This window comes from Drosophila gunungcola, unplaced genomic scaffold (genome assembly GCF_025200985.1).
Source record: "Drosophila gunungcola strain Sukarami unplaced genomic scaffold, Dgunungcola_SK_2 000001F, whole genome shotgun sequence".
Taxonomy (NCBI): Eukaryota; Metazoa; Arthropoda; class Insecta; order Diptera; family Drosophilidae; genus Drosophila; species Drosophila gunungcola.
Genome location: NW_026453197.1, coordinates 10,693,823 through 10,713,196, shown reverse-complemented (window position 1 = coordinate 10,713,196; position 19,374 = coordinate 10,693,823). Strand labels below are relative to the sequence as shown.

General features: G+C 39.4%; 1 protein-coding gene across 9 annotated transcripts in view; it reads right to left on the bottom strand.

The window, feature by feature from the left end:
* The window catches only part of LOC128262430 (laminin subunit alpha-1), a 73,976-nt gene that overhangs the window by 8,736 nt on the left and 45,866 nt on the right, over positions 1-19,374 (bottom strand). For 5 of the 9 annotated variants that reach the window (XR_008268342.1, XM_052996682.1, XM_052996683.1 and 2 more), the window contains exon 5: positions 110-1,469. Coding sequence is in view for 7 of the 9 variants with exons in the window: in XM_052996682.1 (XP_052852642.1) it covers positions 110-1,469 (1,360 nt within the window). In the remaining 2 variants the exon portion in view is untranslated. Of the gene's footprint in view, positions 1-109; positions 1,470-13,017; positions 14,129-19,374 lie in introns of those variants that run through there. The other 4 variants (XM_052996686.1, XM_052996685.1, XM_052996687.1 and 1 more) reach the window with 4 other exon arrangements.

The window sequence follows — 19,374 nt, the reverse complement described above, 5'->3', positions numbered from 1 at the left end:
TCAAAAAGCTTTCTAGAGCACTACATTATCTAATTTAGTCTTAATTTTAAAATGAAAAAATTAACCTTTACATATTCTTAAATATATTTTACGATTTCATTATACTCACACAACTTCCTGGAAATCGGCAAAGGCGAATGCCCGTATGAATATGTGTCGAATGTTCTGGAGGGCGGCCATCAGGGTATTCCGGTCCACGGCCTGGCTGGTGTGATGGTACTTCCAGAAGGACTCATGCAGCGGCACGCGATGGGTCACGTTGAGGGAGTACTCGAACTCCTCGTACTCGTAGAAGTCCAGCAGCAGCTTGGAGTGGGCATGCAGCTGCACCAGGGGATACTGACCCAAGACATTGCGCTCCAGTGGCTTGTGGGCACCCTCGGTGATGAGAGTGAAGTAGAGGAAGCCACCATAGCTGCTGGTCCGATCGCCGTAGAACTGCGGTGGCAGTTGGAAGTAGAGCGGATGGTAGAACTGTCCGTATGCCCCGATAGACACATTTCCGGTGGACTTGGGCACCAGACTCAGATCGTTCATGCGCTGGATCTCCGCATCCTCGCGATGGAAGCCGCTGCCCTCCATCTGCACCACCACAATGTACTCGTAGTCCGCACTGGGCACATTCTGGGGTCTAATCTGCTGGACGCTGAGGTTCCGGGCCTCCGACATGCGGATGTGGCCCCAGGACAGGTCGCTCTGCTCGCACTCCCCGGAGCGACCAAAGCAAAAGCAGCGGGTGCAGCCCTCGGGATTTTGGGCGGACAGTCCAAAGGTGCTCTGCATGCAGGTGTCACACTTGAGACCCACAACCAGCGATTTGCACGGGCACTGGCCATTCGAGTCGCAGGCAATGGAGCCATCCGACTGGGTGAACGAACCCTCCGGATCGCAGCCACATCGCCGGCACTCCGGATAGCCAAAGTAGCCAATGGCACAGGTGTCGCAGTTCCTGCCCGCATAGCCCTCTCGGCACTGGCACTGACCATCGCCGCTGGCACACTGCTGACCAATGGAGCCGATGTGATCGCACTGGCATTCCCGGCAGCCCAGACGAGCCTGCCAGCCCCAGGTGCCCGGCACACATTGTCCACATGCCAGGCCACGGGTGAACTTCGGGCAGATGCAACGGCCATTGTGCGGATCGCACACCTGACCCTCCGATCTGCAGGCCGAGCAGCGCTGGCAGCCCTCGATACTGAAGCCGAAGAAGCCCTCGGTGCACTCGTTGCAGTGCTGACCTCCGACCCCTATCTTACAGTCGCACTGCCCCGTCCACGGGTTGCACTCGTGACCCCGCGACCCGTGCGGATCGCAGCGACAGTCCCGACAACCCTCGCCTTGGGTCAGGTTCCAGTGGCCCGAGCGGCACTTGTCGCACCTCCTTCCCGTCACATTGGCCAGGCAGGCACATTGGCCCGTCCGCTTGTCACAGTCCGAGGACAGCGATCCCACGCTACTGCAGTGGCATTCTGGAAGGAGAGAGAAGATACATTTGTTGTTGACACTAGCAGTTATAAGCAGATTATAGTTTCTATGGCTGACATTTGTATTTAATGTAGAGTAAAGAAAAGTATAAAACTACCAGCATATATTGATTGAATGGAGATTTCTAATATCATCCATTGTTTACAACGACACTCGCAGTTCAAAGTTTTATAAATTATAAAAATCAAGATTCCATCAATTAATCATTTGCTATGTTCGATTGTAACATTTAATGCCGTTCCTGTGAGCTTTCCCTGTCTTGGGTTACTGGGCCACAACTACGTCATTGTCAGAGCCGCAGCAGGCAACTAACTGCACCTAAACAGCCACCAAGTGGATCGCGCAGAACCACTAGACCCAGTAGACCCACTAGATTCACTAGACCGCTAGCCAGTTGGTGGGTTTGTGGGTTGCGCGTAGGCAGAGCCCCAAAGTCCGCCCACATTTGCATAGAGTTTCCTATTCGGGCGACAAACGACAAATGCGACGACGTTGGAACCCGAAAAAAAAAACTGTGGGAGACGACGACGTCGGAACAAGCCAGACAAGTCTGCCAGGCACATGAGCATGTGGACAGACAGGAGGTATATACGAAAATAAATTCATTCATAAATCCGGTAAAACCAACGCAAAAACACTTTTCAAATTGATTGCACGATCTATAAAAAAAATAAAGCTAAAATATAGGCAAAAAGTGCATTCAAAATTGGTAGAGAGTCGGCAGACTGAAATTACGAATGTTTAGTACTCTACTTTGATAAAATAAAAATAGTTTTTTATTAAATAATAGCTCAAGTTTTTTTGTAAGCTTTAAAAGTAAGTTGATATATATTCAGGCTATCTATTATGTTGTTAAAAAAAGTTTAGCTAAGTTTTGTTTTACGCGTTTCAAAAATACAGTAAGGAAGCCCATTTTGATAAGTACAATTAGAGTTCTGAACAAAATAAAAATTCGGGGTAACTTCAAATCCTTATGAAGTAGATTGCAAATATACTTGATCCAAATCATAGTGTAGGTATGGAAATATGAACAAGCTTAGCACGCGACACGATACGATTGGTGATAGTAGATCCACTCTAAAAACTGCTCCATGGTCTCCCAAGATTTATTTCGGGTTAAGGGGGAGAAGGAAGCTGCGCCTTGAGGCACTTGGCATATGGCTGAGACTTGAAAGCTGAAGACTGAAGACCGAGTACAGTGCAGCTGTCAAGTGCTCGTTGCCAGCGTTCGGGGGATTTGCATTTTTATGAATGAAATGAGTGGCGAGAGAAAGGCATACGACTATGACTACGACTAAGACTCCTTCAGACGTAGCCACCACCAATAAAAAGTTCAATCAACTGACGCCATTCAGTGATGTTTGGCCTGGGCAAATGATGTCATTAAAGTTTACAATGAGAATCACGACTCTTCGTCGTTTTCGATTTGGTGCTTTGGCTTTAGTTGAAAATGCGTTTGTCATGCCACACAGTTTGAGAGTCACTTGCACACCCACTGGAGATTTATTGCGTGGGTCTTGAGTCTGTTTCTGTTCGGTTGTTTGTCCCTCCTCGGGCCTTTGCTTTTATTGACAATTTTGTTTTTTGTTTTCCTCGATTTTGTATTAATGAGCACGTTTTGTTTGTTTTTTGTTTTATGTTTTATGTTTTATTTTTCCCCTTCAGTTATATCTAGCCTTTCTGGCTGCCGATCGCTAGACTGGTCCGTTGGTCAGAAATCTCGTGTGTGGGCCGTCTTAAGAGTACTTCCGTTCGTTTAACGGTTTTCTACTTAAATGTGCGTAAAATTGTAGGGTTCCACTTCTAATTTGCATGGGCGGAATAGTTTGGGATTGATAGATTGTCATTTGCCCCGTCAGCTGGCGATGGCATTTTAAATTGGCTGAGAAAAATCTATTATGATGATGATTACCCCTATTTCTCCTATTACATATCAAATCGTCAAGACATCAAACCAATCTTTAGTCATTAGTTCAACTTTGATCGTGGCCTTGGGGCATGTAATTTCCACTGCGCAACATGGCGTATACACAATGCGACTACCAATACTCAAGTTGTCTGACCATTCAACGCGGTCCCAGTCACAAATCAAAAGCAATGCAATAAATTAACAATCAAATACTAATAATTCTGAAAATACCAAAGAATTGACAGTTTAATTGCAAAATCTTTTGCAAGCTGACCACCAACCAAAAAAATAAAAAAACTAGACGAGTTGCAGAAAAATGTAAGTGCTCTAAGCTCACTTGCTGAGCTTCAATTTGGAGCACGTGTTTTGTTGGCAACATACCTTATGTTGCTCACGACACGACAAAATATTGATTAATTGATTTATGGGTTAGCTTACTGTACTCTTGGACAACGTTGCGTATGCGCAGTGCATGCTCGCCGTGAATTGTAATAAAAAACATACCGATGGATGGCAATCAATTTTCATAAATCTTACATCAACGCAAGAGAAATCAATTTTAAAGCGGGAAATGATAAACACACTTTATTTTATTTAAATATCGGGTTCATAATGTCCAGGGTTATTTATGAATTTCATAGTTACTTCAAAATTAAACAAGCTAACAAAACATTTTTCAAAATTATTGAATCATAAAATAACATTTGTTGATTAAACTGAACTTTAAAACAATTACTAATAAATTTCGGAGTTTCACAGAAAGCATATCAATAATCGAATGTGTTAACAATTGCAATCCGATAGTTCCACAAATAATCAAGCGGCAATTAAGCGTCTGTAGGCAGCTGCGATAAAAATCAGTTGGCAACACGCTGGCTGACTGACTGCATAAATAAATGAATCAATGAACGAATGAATGAGTGAGTGAATGAGTTGCATTCAATTGAGTGATTGACTCACTGACCAACTGACTTGCCAACGACTTCTATATACACAAACATAAATTGACATTTAAAATGTCCGAAATGATGGATACAAAGGCAGTTAGTTGGCTTTTGTTGTCTTGTTAGCCAGTCGCCCACTGTTGACCCACATTTAAAGCAATGAAGGAGAGAGTAATTGGAGGACCACCCGGCTAAAGTCGTTCCGAATTTCGTTATTTTTACCTCCTCTCTGGCAGCCTTAGTTAATTAACCCGTTTGCATAAATTTTCGGTACGGTCCACCAACAAAATCCCGAACCCGAACCAGTTCTACCCCTCGACCGGCTGTCGGGACATTATTTATGCTTTCTTTGATCGAACTCGGCCCGGCACGTCATAATAGTCCAAATCCACCGCCTCCTCCTCGCCGAATTGGCCACCTCAATTGTTTTCGTGCCCGTCGTAAATTAATCGAGTATTAAGTTGGCCAGGAAATTGTGTTTGACTCCTCACTGGCCACGTTCTGGCCCGGCCCCACCACTCTGTAATGGCTGGGTGTATTTGAGAAAATAATAGAAAAATTAATTATAGCATTTTGTTTGTTGTAATAAATGGCTTCCGAGTGTCTTGCTGTTGGGTTTGGTGTTGGGATCAACGGCGCCCGATAAGTGGCGGCGTCTATTAAAGTGGCTACATTAAGCCCGATCTCGTATGCAATTTATAAATTTTTGAGCCGTGTTGGCTTAGTTGACTTCATTGCGAATTGAGTTGAGTCAGATGTGTAAATCGTGTTCAAGATTATTGTGCCTGGCAGTGTGATGATTGTATATCGTTTAACCAAATAAACGGAAACGGAAGCTTGGTTGATTGACATAAAAAAGATAAATATGTTAAACAAAAATTTTAAATTTTCAATTGTTTGGTTAAAAGGAAAACTAACAAAATTTGTAGAATGTTTTCTTTTCAGTAACGGAAAGAAATGTTATAAATCTGGGAAATGACAAGAAAGTATAAAGATTTCCTTTATAAACGCCGAAAAAATAAGATCCATAATTAAAAAGAGGTTTATGGTAATACTTCCTCTTAACTCGATTCAAACAATGCTATATAGTCGATTGTGTAGGCAAGAAACATGGCAATAAAAGATCTATGAACACCGACCGAAAAAGCTATAAAACGGAAAAAAATATACATGAAATCACTTAATGGCCCAAGATTGCAAACTGTTTGCGCAAAGAATTTGCAAGCATTATAAACCGAAAACTCTTCAAGTGATGTGCCGAAAACCGACTTGAATTTTTAACTCAAAATCTAATGTGCATACATTGGCACGCACAAAGCTGTCAGCAAAAAAGAAACGGTGACAAGACCACTGAAAATTTACTCTATGTATGAATTTATAAACAAATGTAATATTGAGATATTAAGGCAAACTTTAAGAAAATCATAAAACAAATATATTAAGTCAATTATTTGCCAATAAAATTTAATATCTTCGGAAAACCACAAAAAGAAATACCACCAACGCCTGATTCAAGGAAAAATATATAACACAAATTGGTGCTTCCAATAAGGTGCGCCTGAAATTTTTTTCGCATATCGGTTTTCACAGCCATGCGAATGTGACATTTGCAAAATGTTTTTCATATTTTTCGTATCCAAGTTGCCGCTGTTGTGCCCATAGCAAGCCACCACTGCAATCTATTTCGTCTGGGACTTGTTATTTATGTTTCCTGCATTTGCAAAAACGTTTTCGTTTTTGCTGTTTGTAATTTACAATATTTTCGGCGGCTTGCTCATTAGTCAATGACATGCTGAAAATGGCGAGAAATATTTTTGGCACATTTAAATGCAAATTAATGTGCCATTCATTTGCGGCTACTCCAATCCATCATGCTGCGAATAGTTTGACAAGCATTGGCAAAGGTCATAGCGTCTCGAATTGTTGGCCGCCTCTACATTTTGTGGATTGCAAAATCTCAGATGTGAACATTGGAAAATCTACATGTGGGTAATACCAAAGTTTATGGTATGCAAAACGGTACCCGCATAAGAAATTTTGCATATGGGGATTAAATATATACATTTTATGGCCACTTGCTACTTGTCTTATGACCGCTGAAAACTTAAATTCGTCTGGTGACTTCGTTAAAAAATAAAATTAGCTATAAAAGTTTACGCTCTTTGCACATACTCATATAAAATAGAGCGGTCGAAAGAAATACGATGCTATAAGGATTAAGCTGCAACGATGAATAAATAAGAAAAACGATTAAACATCAATGATAATGTTTTTCAGATTTCCCGGGGTGTTTTTCAATCGCACATCGTAAATGAATCGTAAGGAAGCGATCCGATCCGACTGGTTGCATCTTTCTAACAACTTTCACACTCCAGATTTGCAATTCGCAGATGCGAACGCCAACAGCTTCTCACGTATTTAGCCGAACTATCTCCACATGCCATAAAAACGTCAAATTGAATTTTATTTCAATTAACAAAACTATTGGCCGCCCCTTTGGCCTCCTCCGCCAGACGACTGATCAACTGAATTGAAACCAGGTAGGTACATTCAATGAATATTGCACGCTATCACATATATTTTTCCTTTTTGGTTTAGCCAGCAGCGTTTTCAATTTGGCCCCACACAAAAAACAATTCCCAAGGAGTCTGGCTTAAATATTTGATAGCCGTGGCTTTTAAAATTAGAAATACATGTCGCTAATAAAGATAAAGATTGGTTCGACGGGCTTTCCGTAAAATGCAGCTGCGAGGGTGTTTCAAATGCGGGCCTTTAAAGTTAATTAAAAATAGCTGGAAGTGCAGCCCAGTTGTAATTAAAACTCAACTGCAATTAGCCAAAAACACATCAACTTAGGTACAATATTTTTTGATTGCTGGTTTTTGGAAGGGGTGGAAACTTCTTTGTTAAAGTTGTGTAATTGAAAAGATTGTGTTAATGGTAAGCTTTGAAGCTTTGAAGTAATTTCAGCATCAATAGGATAAGTAAAAGGGATTTTAATGGGCTGAAAACTCTTTGTTAAATTTGTGTAATTTAAAAAATTGTGTTAATGGTAAGTTTTGGGATAATATTAGCATTAATATTGCTTATATTGAATAACTAAATAAATAATAAGCAATACGAAAATATAGAACCTATATTATAAGAAATTTTGTTTTTATCGCAGAACATAATCGCAGAATATGATTAATTAAAATTGTAAAAAGTTACCTTATGTATCTTTTCTCTCACGTACTACATATATATAAAGGGTATAACTCCCGTAAGGGTATTTAATCGTTTTATACAAATATATTTTGTATCGCTTGGATTACTGTTCATATTTTGACACCGTGTGTCATGTAACAGTAACTGGCCTCAGTTTAATGCCGTTTTTTGGTGTTGGTGTTGAAGTTGATGCTGTTTCTTTGCCGGCCTGTGGAAACACACACGCCTTTTGGACACTCCCACATACTGGGGCTGACATACAGGTAACTTTGCATGTCCCATGTACGCGAACCGCCCCAGACAGCCAGGCAACTCAACCCAGAGCCGAGTTTTTCGTAGTTTCGGAGATCAGGAGGCCCATAGACATGGAACACACCCATTTTGGAAGAGCTGGGCAGGAGCAGGAGAAGGAGCAGGAGCAGGAGGGACCCATTCGGGGCAGGAGCAGTCAAGCGATCGCGACCAAGTGACAGGAAATGCAATTTGAGTGCTCTAAACTTTTGACTGCGTTTAGCTTTTGATAGGCGAAAGTACACAAGTCTATTGGGAGTAATACACATGTGATTTCAGTTCTCCTTTTTTTGTGATTTTTTCTTTTTTTGGTGGGTGTTGCCGCCGCAGTGGGCGTAATCCAAGTGAAATATCTTTGATTTTAATTGGAATTGCTTAATTAAGCGCGCAAATTTGTTTCATGCCATTAGGAGCGGTAACCAAAGTTGATTGAGGTCAGATTTTAAGAAGTGTGGGGGAAATATGTTTAGATAATGAGGTTGGAAGTTAAGACTTGTATCTTGAATGGTTTATTTACAAGGAACCTTAAAAGTGGCCTTTTAATTAGCCTTTATGCATGATTTATTTGTACTTTTATTGTAAACCCTTTGAAGTGGCTCTTAAGTCAGCCTATAAAAAAAGTAGGAGAGCTCATAAAAATAAGTTTAAAAGTGTTTAAATATTATGCTCCTACAGTTTTAAAATTCAAAATAGATTGCAACTATAAGAGCAATCTTTAGGAATTCCCTATGCTGAGCTCGTTTGTTTATGATGTATCTCCTGTGTGAAGATTTCCGCACACTGACACTTTCTCATAGGGGCAGACTTCTTTTCCCTTTTTTTTGTCATTTAATGGTGAGTTCCCCTAGTTTCCTCCTGCTTCAAACTCAAGCACATGTTATGTGCCAACTTCTTGTCTGCTTCGGCTGGGAGAAAAAGTTGCCGTATCATTTAAGCTGCCGCTTCGTTGTTTACGCATCGGCACAAACAATAACAGAGGCGCAGACAGAGATTCAGATACGGATACAGATACATTTGCTGAATCGGCAACGGCAACAAAATCATTTGAAGTGCATAGATCAAAGTGACCGAAGAGGCGCCAGTTCAGGAGTGGTGTTGATACTGCCGGATTTCTCTGTTGGCCAGCGGGGTTTTCATTTTTGGACCTGGTCCTCGATCGTCTCTGACCTTAGACAACCTGGCACACGTTGTGGGAGACTTGTTTCCAAATCAAAATTGCCAAATAAATATGAGAAACGTGACTTTGAGCTGAAGTCTGAAAGTACGACTGAGACTTTTGAACCCGTAAACCACATTTTTTAATAGAGGTGCCCCACGGAAAGATTAAATAGTGAAATTCAGCCATGTCACTTTTTAATTTTCTCTCTGATTAACCTCAATTCCAGTTTGTGAAACCACAGAAGACGACAGCTGCCGTAGGTTTCGTATTTCCGGTCTTTAAACTAGCTCCTAACTGGAAATTGATTTATTGTATTTTCCCCCTTTTGTTTACTAATTAGACATTTGTTTTACATTTAAACAATAAATCAAGCTTTAACATAAAAGCTAAATATTTTATTATATAATATATGTGTTATTTTTCGTTGTTGCAACTCCTATACAAACATTTTTGCCAAGATATTTATGAGAGTCTTTGCCGTTGCAAAATGAATGCTTAATTTAAGCGTCAGAAAAATAATTTGCCTGCATTTTTTCGATCTGCTCAGCCGTTGGCATGGCGGCCATAAAAAAAATAGGCACCAAACAAGTTCTCCTTAATCAGATTTAATGAAAATTGAATAATAAATACTATCAGGCGTGCAATCGGGTAAGAAAAAATGCCTGAAAACTGCCGTAATATTTTGCTTTAATGTTTTCAAACACCCAGAAGCTGGCTGCCCAAAAACGTGGCTAAAAGTTTGGGAATTAATGTTTTCTTATAAGATAGATGAATATTGTGAGATAAAATTGGTATTTTGTTTGGTTGAAGCTGTTGAACTTGGCTTTTTGCCATTTAAGTTTTTAAATCATTTTTGTATGATTTTTTTCTTTTTTGAGGCTGGTGTGTTTGGATTGTGGAAGGCATAAATATATTTTTGGCGATGGATCCTGTTACTTGTAAATATTTTTTAACTTTAACTGCATTATCAAAGTAGAGTAAATAAAATGCTTTTTAGTCTGAGGTTGCACAATGTTCAGGTACCACACACAGACAAATGGCCCTCGACCAATTGAACTTTAATCCATAAATTTCAACAATCAACTGCCGTGGGCCCTACATTTTGTGAGTCAAGCCAGCTTAATGTCGGCCTGAAATTGCGTCTGAGTCGACAAGATTGACACTTGCATTTGTCATTCGGCTAGCTCATTTGCTTGTTTGTTGTTAGGGTTTGTTTATCCGTCCATTTGCTTTGCTAACAACAAGTTTTGTTACAGTATTTCTCTAGCTCTTTGAGCTATCCTCTTCCCTTGGCCACCCCTCCAAATTTTGTCTTTGTTTTTTCCTGTTTTCTGTTTATGCTTTTTTGGTGTTTTTTTCTCCGTGATTTTGGGCTTTGTGTGCAATTAGCGAGCGCATTGTTTGTTTGTTTTGTGTGGCACGTTTCATTGTAATTAAAAAATCGCCGATTTGCCAGCGACAAGATTTGATTTGGCCAGTTTCATGCTCTACTCCCATAAAAGACACCATTTATGTAGGTGTTCGATGTGGTTTTTCAGTCCGTCCCTCTGTTTCCATCCCATTTTTTCTGTCTTTGGCGTCGCGCTAGAAGATCTAAGACACTAAAAATGTCAATATTTGCTGCTGCTAACCAGCCAGTTGATTTTTTTCGTTTCGGCCTGTGTTTGTTGCTTGCACATGGCTTTATGCTAATGACTGTGTGAGATTCTGGTGCGGTTTGTATTTTTTGGAGAGGGAGAATAAGTCTTAGTCTGGGTGGAAAAGGTTGAAAACCACTGACCGGAAAAAAAACTAGGTCGCAGAGTTAAACGTTCCCAGTTTTATGAAATGCTTCACTCAAGTTAACATTTAAAACCTTAGTGGTTTTGGAAACTGACAGTTTTTAGGTGCTTTGCTTTGGAAATATCTTTTTTGAATTGAAGACAATTTAAATAGTATGCAAAACTTACTGACATATTTAAAAGGGAAAACTAAATCGATTACCTAATTGATTGTCTCTAGAAATACACATTTATTTTTTGTCTTAAATTTTTAAATAGTCATTAAAACCTGTGCTATCATATATATTGTTTATTAAATATTATGCGACTGACAAAAAAAAAATACCTTCAAATTAATCAGCAATATAATGGGCAATGCCAGCTGATTGATTAATTTGCATCAAACTCATGGCGTTTAAATTTGAATAAATCATTCACAATTTAGAGAATAATTGATGAACCCTCAATTCACATGCAAGTCGAAAATTTGCATAAATTTCTGTGAATTCAGCCATATCCTGAATGCTGTGGTTGTGGTGTTTTTCGAAGGCAAATGGAACAAACCCCGTTTGGCATCGGATCAAAAAGCGGGGAGAATGTCATCAGAGCCTCCTGCTGGGCGCCACTTTACACACCAATAGCCAAAAATGGCCTAAAGGCGGCCACAACTGACTGTATCTCCGGCTCGCTGCACTTAATGCCAGATTCGTGCTGGTTTGGGGCCATGTCTGGATCTGGGATTTCATAGCTCTCCTCTCCGAAATGCTAATTGAACGCCAGGCGAACCAGGCAGGCGCCAAGTGTGTGTCCACCACTAGGGACAATCTATAAATGTGCGGTAGCTCAGCTAAAAAAAAAAATTTTTTTTTTGCATTTTAAAGTGTGTGTAATTTGATTTGCTTGCAAATTTGTTGAGTGATTCGATTACATAAGCGAAATTAAAAAAAAAAATCAATTGGGAAGAGAAAATCAATAAGTTGCGGCAGCCGTCGAAAATTTTCTCAATTGATTTTTTCTTACCATTTTCCAGCCAGCTGCATTTGCAAAATCTATTTTTTGAACGAGTTTCAAAAATCTTTTTTTTTTCCCCCAACTACTTCGTTTATTCATTTAGTAGAGAGCCTGTCAACTGATTTGAAGCACAAACTTGCCTAATACTTGACCATTAACAACAACCAACTGTGAAAAAACTACTTGCAATCAAAATATTTGTGTATACATTTGAAATACTGACACTTGGTAATGATAAGAAAAATGTTTGACAAGCTGTTGATTGTGTTTTCCTAATGCGATTTATTAATGTCTGCGTATCAGTCTAAGTAGTACTTGTGTGTACAAGTGATGAGATTTTAATGGGCAGAAAGATAGAAAAATAAGGAGAAAATTTCGTGAATGTCATTTTTAAATTACTAAATCCCCTCTGAGAGCATTCAAATCCTTATTTTCATGTAATTCATTTTATTTATCAAAAACTTATTTTAATCTCTTCTGCATTTGACGGCAATATAGTTTATTTCTTTAAAAATAATTAAATACATTTTCCCTTGTTTATAAAAAGGCAAAAAGATTAAGCATTTATGAAAATATTTGGTAAATATTGTTTTTATGTTTTTACTTTTTTATAATCTACACAATCCTTTCTCCATATCCCGGCAAAATAGTTAATTTGTCGTAACTTGCTTTAACAACTAAATAAAATTGTTTTTTTGGTTTGAAATAGGTAGAACGATTAAACATTTCTAAAAATATTTGGTAAATGTTTTTTTTTAATTACTCAATCCCCCTCTGTAATTTATTTTATTTAGGCAAAAACGTTATTACCTTTTTTATTAGCTATATAATCCTTTCAGCATATCCCGGCAAAATAGTAAATAAGTCGTAAAAGATCTAAAAATAGTAAATTAAATTGTTCCCTTGGCTCGAAAATAACTGGTATTCGCTTCTTTATAGCTTTATTGCAATCCTCACTGACACCTTTCAAATCCCGCTGCTGCTCACCAAAATTGAAGTCAATTGCTTTGACCAATTAGGCAGGCTTTCTATGCGAAACCGCCGCTGGGGGTAATTATTGGACCACGACTTTGGACAAGGCGATGAAGGCGCCAGTCGCGGACTTGGCATCCGTTTAAGCACATTAAAAGCCATAAACTGCTGTGAATGCAGTTTTTATTAGCGTAATTAACACCTCTCTTTTTCTCTCCTGCGAGCAACGACAATTAAATGTGCAAGGAATCGCGAGGGACCTGGCGAGGATTTGCTTACCACGTTGCCTGGGGCGCGGGGTCGTTGTTGATCGCAGCGGTATAAAGTGCTGCTGTTGCGTATACACCGGCATTCCCGATCCGGAAAGCAGGCCCGGTGGACAAGGCGGTATTGGGCCTAGGTTGCTATACACCAAAATGTTTTGGCCAGGCTGTATGAGGAGATGTTGCTGCTGCTGTTGCTGCTGCTGCTGTGTAAGATTGCCCAGCAATGTTCGTTGCTGCTGCTGCTGGTGTTGCTGATAGTAGGCTGGCACAATGGCCAATCCAGGCTGTTGCCGTTGGTGCGGGCGCGGTGTCACGGCAACAACATGCAATTGTTGCTGCTGCTGGCCAATTTGCCCGCCAGCAGCATGTTGCTGCTGCTGCTGTTGCTGCTGGAAACTCGAGTGCAGGTGGGTGAGATAGTGGGGCATCTTTGGTATCAATGTTGTTGTCGTGGCAGAGACAACACTTGCCACCGTCGTGGTTCGTGTTGCATGTGTGGCATTGCGTCGATAGGGATGTAGTCGCAATTTTCTCCTCCTGCCCAAGGACGAATTTCGATTTTGTTGGCCCTGCAGCTTGCGACGCAATTTTCGACGTCCTGGCGTTATGGTTGTTGTCGCTGCCGTCGCCGAGGCGAAAGTTGCTGCTCCAATTGCAGTACCGCTGGCGGTGGCACTTGCACTTGCCGTCGCCGTCTGGATAATTTCATTGAATCGGCTGCTTATATTGATATTTACACTGCTATTTACACTGGTTCGGAGATGTTGCTGCAGCATGTTGCCCTCGGGCTGGCCATGTTGCTGCTGTTGATGTTGCTGCTGCAGCGTTTGCGTTATGCAGACTAGATAGACGCAGAGCTGCAGCAGTTTTGTTGTTTCAATGCGACGGGGATTTGCCCGCAGATGTTTTTGTAATTTACGTGGCTTTATTGACGCGTCTGACATTTTGACAGTTCGTTTGTCAGACGCTGACATTTTCTTTTGTTTGGCCCGGCTTGAACGATTTTTCCAAATTAGTATTTAATCATTTTCAATGAGTTTTGCTTGTTAGGTTTGGGTCCCATTTCGTTTGTGGTTTGACACGGTTCAAACAAATTTCGTTCGCACGAAAACTTAAAAAATAGACTTTTTCGTTGTGGTTAAAGATTTTGTATTTCTTTTTTTGATTTTTGGTTGCAATATTTTGTAAGTTTTTTATTTTTCTTGTAAATAAATATGTTACAAATTGTTTAACTCAAATACTCTTTCAGAACTTTTAAAATTTGCCTGGTGATGTAAGCCATTACTTGCTTAAAAAACAAACTTTTCAGCTGAGTTGCAAAAGCTTATTTATAAATGTTTATTTGGGAGAAAAAACATTTGACAATTTGTAAATAAACAAATAACAATTCACAGTTTCAGTTCATTCACAGATGCGATGATGTGGGGTCTGCAAACTAATTAGTAAAGACAAACAAAAATAGCATAGACTCTAAACAAACGTGTTACAATATGTAGAACTCCATGGTGTGTTTATTCACAAATTCGATTGAGTACAGATCAAGAAACAATCTTTTGACCCAATCCCCGTGGAAGTTGCTTCCAAAAATGGGTCGCTCAAAGCTAATGCAAAATATTCCATAAATAAGGAAACATTAAAGCCAACAAATATATAGCTGGGTAAATCCCATAAACATCTATTTGAAAACTTCATTATAAAAGGGATCGAACCGGCAAGAGATCTGTATAAAAATGTTGCGGGCACTGAAGCATCCGCTAGAAGAAATAAATATTTTCCAGGAAACCCAGCTGCAAACAAATTCGCATACAGAATATACACACACGAGCAGAAAAAACTACAAACGAAACGAACGACTCTAGAACCCACAGATGGGGTAAAGTCAAGGAAACCAATTTGAAATCGTGATGTAATAAATTTTCAAAGCGAAATATAAAAAAGTTAAGCTGTGAACAACAAAATGCCTGGCGATTTTGTTGGGTATTGTTGATCTACAAAAAGCCCATCCAGAAAGCAAATGACGCAAACTGAAATCCACTGATGAATAGTAGATCGTAAATAATCAAATATCGACTGACAAATAGCGAAATGGATGTACAATCCATAAGCCACCTTAGCTCATTTTATAAATCCACAAGAGGAAAATTAGTTGAAAAGGCAACATAATTTCAAGTAAGTGAACAAGTTTTTGTTTTCCATTGAAATTTGGCGGCTTTCGGTTATTTGATCTTTTTTCTTCACTTTTGAACAAACCCCACTGAAAAAGAGCAACATTTTTTCATAATTTTTGTTTTCTTTGGTCATCTTCCGCTTTTTGAGGTTTCTTAGTCATTGTCAGTGAGTCTGCGCCTGGGCTTTATATTTGTTTTTTAACTTTGTGTTGCTGTTCATTTTTTGAGAAGCCTCTTGGCTACCTAATTTAAATTTCTCACATTACAATTAAATTTGAAGAAAACTTGTTCAAACGATTCGACGACTCTTGGACCGTTTTACGAGTACCTGGGCCGTTTACCTTTCGGCGTAAATTTGAGTGCCATGGCATTCCACATCTGACATTTTAGTGCCAAATTAATGTACAATTTTTAAAAAATGTCAGAACTCTGTGCGTGCGTATATAATTATTTCTCAAATTGGACCTAATTGAGTGTGACGGGCGGGCCACGACCAGTTTTTCGAATGCTTTCAGGGGTGTCTGTCTCACAGAAAGACTCCAATAATTTCTGACATGGGTTAGGTCCTTGGCTGCGATCGGAATTTGTAAGTATCACACAAAAAGAAAGTAAGTATACGAATCAATTACAAATCTTGGCGTAAAAAGTTTTAATCAATTTCATATACAAGCATTGATTTATTTTTCCTCTTATTTTGAAACTTAATTAATTAGATGAAGTCTAAACAAACCCTTTGATTTGAACGTTTCCATTATTTTACTCATTGTGAAAACCAATTTAAGTAATTTCACTCATCAAGCTAACGTATACCTAATCTTAAACATAATTAACACTGATTATCGCTATTGATGGTTTTAAATGATCTAGAGATAGAACCAATTGATCAAATAACTTATTTATGGTTTCAACAATATTAACCCCACTTCCATGACCTCGTTTTGAACTATAGGAAACCTTTCTCCAAGCCACCTGCTGTTTGCGGTTTATACATATATGAATGTTCTACATCATTTTCACAATCCAAGTAGTGAAAAAAAAAATAGTTTGGGCTCATCAACAACAATAATCGCTTCCTCATTTTGCTGAAATAAAATTGTTAAACAAAACAAATATTCCAATAGATTAGTTTATGACGGAGCATGAAGTAAATATGTTTGCTGATCTGGCAGTCTACATCAAGTCATTAACACATATTCTAATTTACGAAGTGAAAAACGAAATCGAAACGCGATAAACAATTCAATTGCAATTATGCAATAAAGATTGGAAAACCGAATACCAAAGGAAGCGAAGCCATTTCCATCTGCGAATCAACATGTGGTCATGTCCAGTTGAGAGACTGATCAAACGGGTCAGCGGGTGGTTGCTTTGCTCCAGTGGCTCTGCAGCTCTGGAGCTCTGGATCTCTGGAAAACATTCAAATGCTCCGTGGCACTCCGTTACACTCTCTGTTTGTTGCTTTCTGGAGTCGAAAGATGAAGGCGTTAAATGATGAGTTTCCCCCAGTGGCTTTTCCCGTTGGCGAGTTACGGTGTGAATTGTGAACACTTGGACATGTGCAAAGTGTTCAGCAGAATTATTAAGTGGGTTACATTTAATGAAGATGTGAGTGGTTGAATGAAAACAATGTTGCAAGCAGGTGGAAAGTCTTGGCTAAGAATTACAGAATGCGAAAGGCTTTTTAACTGTGAAACAAACTTGATAATTAAATTTAGCAAAGCATAGGGTGCTGAAAAAACAAAACAAATGTCCAAGCTAATTCTTTTATAATTAGCAAACACTTAAAATAACTCTCCCTATCTAGAATGTATTGTACTTTTTGTTTGTGGAAAATTAAAAAACAAACAAACTGTTCTTATTTTCGAAGTTTTATATGTGGAACCTTTGAACAACACTCGAAATTCTTGAATTCTTCATTGAAAACCAATTACAAAAGCTTTAAAAACTACAAACCGAATATATATACTTCTTTTTGAAGTAACTTCTGTATGAAAAACATTAAAACAAAACGCAAAAGTCTTTAATCCTGCATCAACTTTTAACTACAAAGTTTATTAGAGAATCAGCTTTCCGAATCAAGTCACCCATTAAATACAACACAGGAGCAAATGTGTCAATTCCCATTACCAAATTTAGCTAAACAACCAAATCAGGTAAGTGTAGAAATACGATATTCCGGTCTGCCTCCTCGTTTAACCCTTTTGGAGAAGCATTCAAGTGTTAAGACAACCCGCCGCCTAATTACGTAGAATTGTCACGTCTAATTAGAACACATGCGAAGGAGCCGAGCAACACTTTCCAGGCGCTCATTGTCAAGATAAATACGAAAAAATAAGACATTTTTTACTAACAAAGTTGATGCAGTAGCAGTGGCAATCAACTGGGCCAAACGAGTTTCCCCCAGCACACACGTAACTTTAAATTTTTGGCTTAGACCAAGAAAAATGGCCAAGCATTTGGCCAGGGGACCAAAACTGGGAGGTAGACAAGCCCAGTAGCTACGCATGCAATAAGGGGAAAAAAAAGCAAAAAAAACGAAAATAGAAATAATGAACCGACATAAGAAATGACTTAATCGCTGGCGGCTTGTTAACCCCAGCCTAAGGCAACACTCCGACGAATCCATGTGGAGTCTTTCGGGGGGAACAGGGATATGGACGTGGTCTTTAAGTAGCTGCACAAATAAAGATTTACGGCAATTTACTTGAAGGCCTCAACCCATGACTGCTAGTCAATAATTTCTGAGGCCCCCAAAACGCGAATCGTTTGCAGATTATATGTTGGTCCAGTTGGTCCAGTCCAACCGAGGGAAAAGAGGGGGTATAAAGCTGGACACTTGGTTGGTGGGGGGAAAGGATGTGATGTGGGGGACCACCGTCAGCGCCTTTGAGGAATTGCATAATTATACCATTTTCCGGTCGGCCAATGACTGACTGCTTCATCCACATTCCTTTTGGCCCGGCCTAGGTTCAGGTTAATTTGTTTACCATTCTCCCCATTCCCCTTACTTTAACGCAATCGATTGTTTGTACATAATCTATGGCATACTCTGGAGCAAGGGAGTGGTAAAATGTTTATAGGGTTACTTTACAAAATCTCTAAAAATTTAAACATTCAAAAATAAACATTTTTAAGCTAGATAGATAGAAGTTCTACAAATAAATCAAATTAAATTTATTAATATTTAAAAATGTATTTATTTGTTATTTGACAGCTGAATAAAGTAATAACCATTTAGTTTACTATATCCTGTAATTTAATTTAAAATTAATTTTTGAGATTAAACAAAATGTAATAAAAATTCTGCAATACAGGCATCAACAGAATATTCAAAAAGGCTTTTCTTTGTCTTTCCAGAGTATTTGATTTTCATTACGCCAAAATCGTATTTCCATCGTCTTGTTTTTTTTTTTTTTTTTGCCATTTTCTACCCTAAGGCAGCGTTTAAGAGTCTTCCAGCAGATCAGACCGAAGAGAAGGCAATATTTGTACATTGTAAATGCATGATATTGATCTTGATTGTTAAGATCGCACACAGCATGATCGGAAAGCTGGCTTTGGAGGAGAGTTGGCAGACTTGCTGGGATGGCTAGGTTCGTCTAGTCCAGAGTTCAACTTGGTTGCATTGTTTAACTTTGACTTTGACTTTGTGTCAGTTTATGCCTCTTTCGATAGCAATCAGTGATCGTGGCTGTCGCCTCCGAGAGGGCCATGTGATTAATCGTGTGTGTCTTCCTGGGCCATGGGACTTTTCCCATAGAGTCATCGAGTCATAGAGTGTAGAAAGTGGCACTCATATGCATATTACGGACTGACCCAGTCAATATGCCACGGCACTCGAGTGCAGCTTGATTGCACTTGTCCCGATTGACTGACCGCCAGATGCTTACTTTCCAGCTCCCATCTGGCTGGTCGCACTTGAATAAACAATTGAAAACTGGAAAGAAAATGTGCCAAATGCACGGTTTCTTATGAGATCACAAGATGATCTGCCAGTAGGACAAATACAATGTGTTTGTGTCAGTGTCAGATAGCCCCGACTGATCAGCAATTAAGATTTATGTGCCTGCCTTAGCTTTTGTGGGAGGTCCTCTGATCGGTTCGAATTCGAGTGCGATATGATCAGGGAATCTAAAGCAATCACTTGAAGAGAAACGCCAAGAAAATCGCAATCGGGATTTATGGCCTTTTGGGGAAGATAC